At 35.4% G+C, this 4,151-nt stretch overlaps 1 protein-coding gene across 1 annotated transcript; it reads right to left on the reverse strand.

Annotated features, from left to right (window-relative positions):
* Positions 1 to 1,499: 1,499 nt before the first annotated feature.
* LOC111800125 (E3 ubiquitin-protein ligase RNF165-like) lies at positions 1,500 to 2,186 on the reverse strand. Its single transcript, XM_023683712.1, has one exon. It carries the CDS (start codon positions 2,184 to 2,186, stop codon positions 1,500 to 1,502), a length of 687 nt encoding a protein of 228 aa, XP_023539480.1.
* Between the last annotated feature and the right edge of the window lie 1,965 nt (positions 2,187 to 4,151).

Here is a 4,151-nt window from a genome sequence, read left to right on the forward strand (position 1 = left end):
TGTTCATAATCCTATTGTTCCAGGATGCAAACTTATGAAAGATGAAGATGGAATAAACGTGGACAAAACCTACTATAAGCAAGTTGTAGGCAGTCTTAATTATCTCACAGCAACTCGACCAGACATGATGTTTGTAGTGAGTCTGATTAGTAGATATATGGAGAATCTCACTGAGCTTCATTTACAGGCAGCAAAAAGGGTACTACGTTATTTGAAGGGAACAATTGGGTTTGGAATTTTCTATCGGAAAGGAGGAGATGATGATTTTGTTGCATACACAGACAGTGATTACGCTGGAGATTTGGATGAGAGAAAGAGTACTTCAGGCTATGTGTTCTTATTGAGTTCTGGAGCACTATCATGGTCATCAAAGAAACAACCAATAGTAAGTCTATCTTCCACAGAGGTAGAATTCATAGCTACAGCTTCATGTGCATGCCTGGCATTATGGCTAAAAAAGGTGTTGGAGAAATTGGGTAAGATTCAAGACAAGTTAACTATTATTCGTTGTGATAGTAGCTCTGCTATCAAGCTTTCAAAAAACCCAGTAATGCACGGTCGGAGTAAACACATAGATGTGCGTTTCCATTTCCTTCAAGAGCTCACAAAGGCTGGCACTGTGGAGTTGGTGCATTGTGGCACACACGAACAGTTAGCTGATGTGATGACTAAACCACTAAAATTGAATGCTTTCTTGAAGTTAAGAGAACTATTGGTGAGTATGTTCCGACCCAAATATAAACTGATTACTATTTATTTCCGTTTTGAGGGAGGAATTGTTACAATTGATTTAGATTTGATTTAGTTGTTTGAATTAGATTTGATTTAGTCCAATTTAATGGATTTGATTTGTTTTCAATGTACTATGTACTACTGTATACTAGCCAATTTTACTAAGAGTGAGATTTCTTCCCATTTATCTCATCTTTCAGGTTTTCTCTCCCTGTTCTTAACAAAAACTCCATAAATAAATGAATGAAAGAAAATTTGAAAGTAAATAATTAAAATGTCGTATAAATGTTAGAAAAGTATGATCGTTTTATATCATACAATTTAATTTAATTCTCACATATAAAAGTAATTACTACCATTGCATACATATAAATAAGAATTCTCTTACATTTTAATGTAATTTTCGTGCACACAAATATATATTTACTCTAATAATATTTAAAATATTATAAATTAAAGGCAAAAACCCTAAATCAATTAACGTTTCTCCACAAATAGAGTGTTTCAAAATAATATGTAACGAACCAAAACATTGATGGAATGAGGGAACGAAATATTTTTTTTATAAGAATATAGAAATCTCCAAACAGACTATTTTAAAACAACAGGTCAAAGTAGACTTAAACCCAAATTATTTAAAAAATGACATCCCGACTTAATTTCGATTATAATTTCTTAAAATAAAAGTTTGTCGCTAAAAAATTGATACTAAAATTGAATTTTTGTCCAAACAAAATTACATTACCCAAAAAAAAACTTTGAATCTGTTAAGCTTCTAGTTTGTTTCTGCACAGAGGACATGAGTTGTTCCTTTGAAGCCAAGTGAGAACACAAGATTTATGATACACATGTCCGCACGGGATTCTGCTCACTTCTTCCCCGCCATCCTTCATCTCATCGTAACACACACTACAATTCCCCAAATCTTCTCCCCCAAATCCATCGAATTTCTCCTTCTTCAGCCTCTCTATCGCCGTCTCCGGCGCCCCTCTCCTCCCCGAAAAGTCGTCAAAAATCTCCGTCTCCTCCTCCTCATCCTCCTCCTCCTCCGCCGCAGTCGCACTGTCGTCCATCCAAAACATCTGGATGTAATCGATTTCAGCAACGATGTAGAATGTCATCTCGTAGTTTCCGCACGCCATTTGAACGACGAACGAGGCAATCCTCCGAGCAATGGCGTTTTTTATTGTGGCACCAAGGTTGTAAGAACTCAGAAATTCCTTGATGTAAGCTTGACAGAATAACGGATCTTCGAGCTCTCGCAAAGGAAGGGGGAACTGAGCATCCGCCATTGTAGTAGGGAGAGTTTCATGGACGATATTGAAAGGATATCCGGAGAACGGCGATCCGGTGAGCAGACGGCTTGAATGACCTATTCGAATTTGGAGAAGCTGATCGGGACCGTCGTAGCGGTGGAGATTGCAGCGGAATGTGGCCAAATCTGCTAAAGACATTGTTGATTATTGAGAGGAAGAAACTTAGGATTGTGATTATTGGAGAAGATTATTGAGAGGAAGAAACTCGTGATTATTTATACTGATGAAGGAAGAAGATAAAAAAGATTCAAAATTGAATTTTAAAAAACTAATTCTCAAATTTAAAATTTTTTTTTTGGTTCAAAATTGAATTCAAATAAATAAAAATTTTATAGATTAAATTGATTATATATTATATATTTAATTTTTATTAAGATTAAATTTTAACTGAATTACCAGATTTAATTAAAGATTTGAAGATAAATAAATATTTATATTTGATAATAATTGTTTAGTGTGTTATTTTTATGATGTAGGTATATTACACTGTAGAACTTGATATATTATTTTATGTTGTAATGATGAGATATACTAAGTTATGGAATATTTTGTTGATACATTGTGTTATATGAAATTATGCTATATTATAGAGAGTGTTATACTATATTATGCACTACATTACGAGAGGAAGTAAATGATTAAGTTAGGTATGAAATGAACAATGGTATAACTTGCATCATAAATACATGTTATGATTTTAGACTATAGGCATCTTATGTATATTGTCTACCTCCTTCGGGGCTCAGTGTCCTCACTGGCACACACGGTTGGGAAAAGGGATAGTGAAATCTACTAACAATCTCCTAAAATCTTGTTCGTTTGAATAGTTTGAATACTTTCAATCATATCTCAACACTCCCCTAGTTCAAAAAATCTACTAACAATCCCCTAAAATTTTGGTAGTTTGAATACTTTGAATCATATCTCAACACTCCCCCTTGATTCAAAGTTGCAGATGCCAAGTACATAGCTTTTCTTTTGACAAAGCCTTCGTAAGTACGTCTGCTTTAACCCGTACAATGTCCGTCTCAGCTTGTATACCTTTGTTCCTTTGTTTTCCTTTACGAATCCCCCTGGCGATGTTACACAAACCTCTTCTTGTAAATCTCCATCAAACTGATAAACAGGCCACCGCAATGGGCTGCATGTCCCATGTAAATCTCCATAGAACTTTTCGTTTGGCAATCAACCAAAACCCATGTTCCATTTTTCTCAATGGACTGCATCTCTACTGCCATGACTTTCTTCCCGTCTTCTTTTTCAGTTGTTCCTTCATAATTCATAGGGTCTGAAATAGTAAGAGCAAATTGACATGATGCATATATGTCAGCTAAAGATTTATACTTCCTTGGAGGTGTCTCATCCGAAAGTTCTTCAAGAGAAGAATTGTTGTTTAGTGATGCTGAAGATGATGAATTTGACACATTTTGTGTTGCAGTGGATGCACTGGGAGGTGTACTTGAGTTGACCCTTGTCTCTTCAATTGGGGAAACTTCAACGCTAATCTTTTGCTGCTCTTGTTCTTTACTCCAATCCCAACTCACGTTTTCATTAAATATTACATCCCTTCTAACTAAAATCTTTTCACGAAGGGGTTGTATAATTTATATGCCTTTGATTGAGTACAATAGCCAATGAATGCATTTTTTGAGATTTTTCATCAAGCTTCTGACGAATTTGAGGATGTTTCAAAGCATAAGCAACACAACCATAGATTCATAAATGACTTACAGATGGTTTCCTTCCATGCCATGCTTCATAAGGAGTTCGATTCATAACGGCCTTTGTTGGTGAGAGGTTTAATAGATAAACAGATGTTGCTACAGCTTCTGCCCAAAATTGGTTTGGAAGTCTCCTTGCTTGTAACATACTTCTTGCCATCTCCACAATAGTTCGATTTTTTCGTTCAACGATTCTATTTTGTTTGGATGCCCTCTTCTTCACAAATAAATTGAACTCTTTAGATATGAACTCGCCACCTCTATTTGTGCGAAAACCTTTAATGTGAGAACCACTCTAGTTCTCCACCATAGCTTTAAAAATCTTGAACGTTTATTTTTGTACCAACAATCAGATTTTGTGTGCCCATATCTTCTGCAATGG

Source organism: Cucurbita pepo, chromosome LG08 (assembly GCF_002806865.2).
Source record: "Cucurbita pepo subsp. pepo cultivar mu-cu-16 chromosome LG08, ASM280686v2, whole genome shotgun sequence".
Classification (NCBI taxonomy): domain Eukaryota; kingdom Viridiplantae; phylum Streptophyta; class Magnoliopsida; order Cucurbitales; family Cucurbitaceae; genus Cucurbita; species Cucurbita pepo.

Bases quoted from the DNA above. Each gene is read 5' to 3' on its own strand.
- LOC111800125 (XM_023683712.1), bottom strand. From the start codon at position 2,186: ATGTCTTTAGCAGATTTGGCCACATTCCGCTGCAATCTCCACCGCTAC.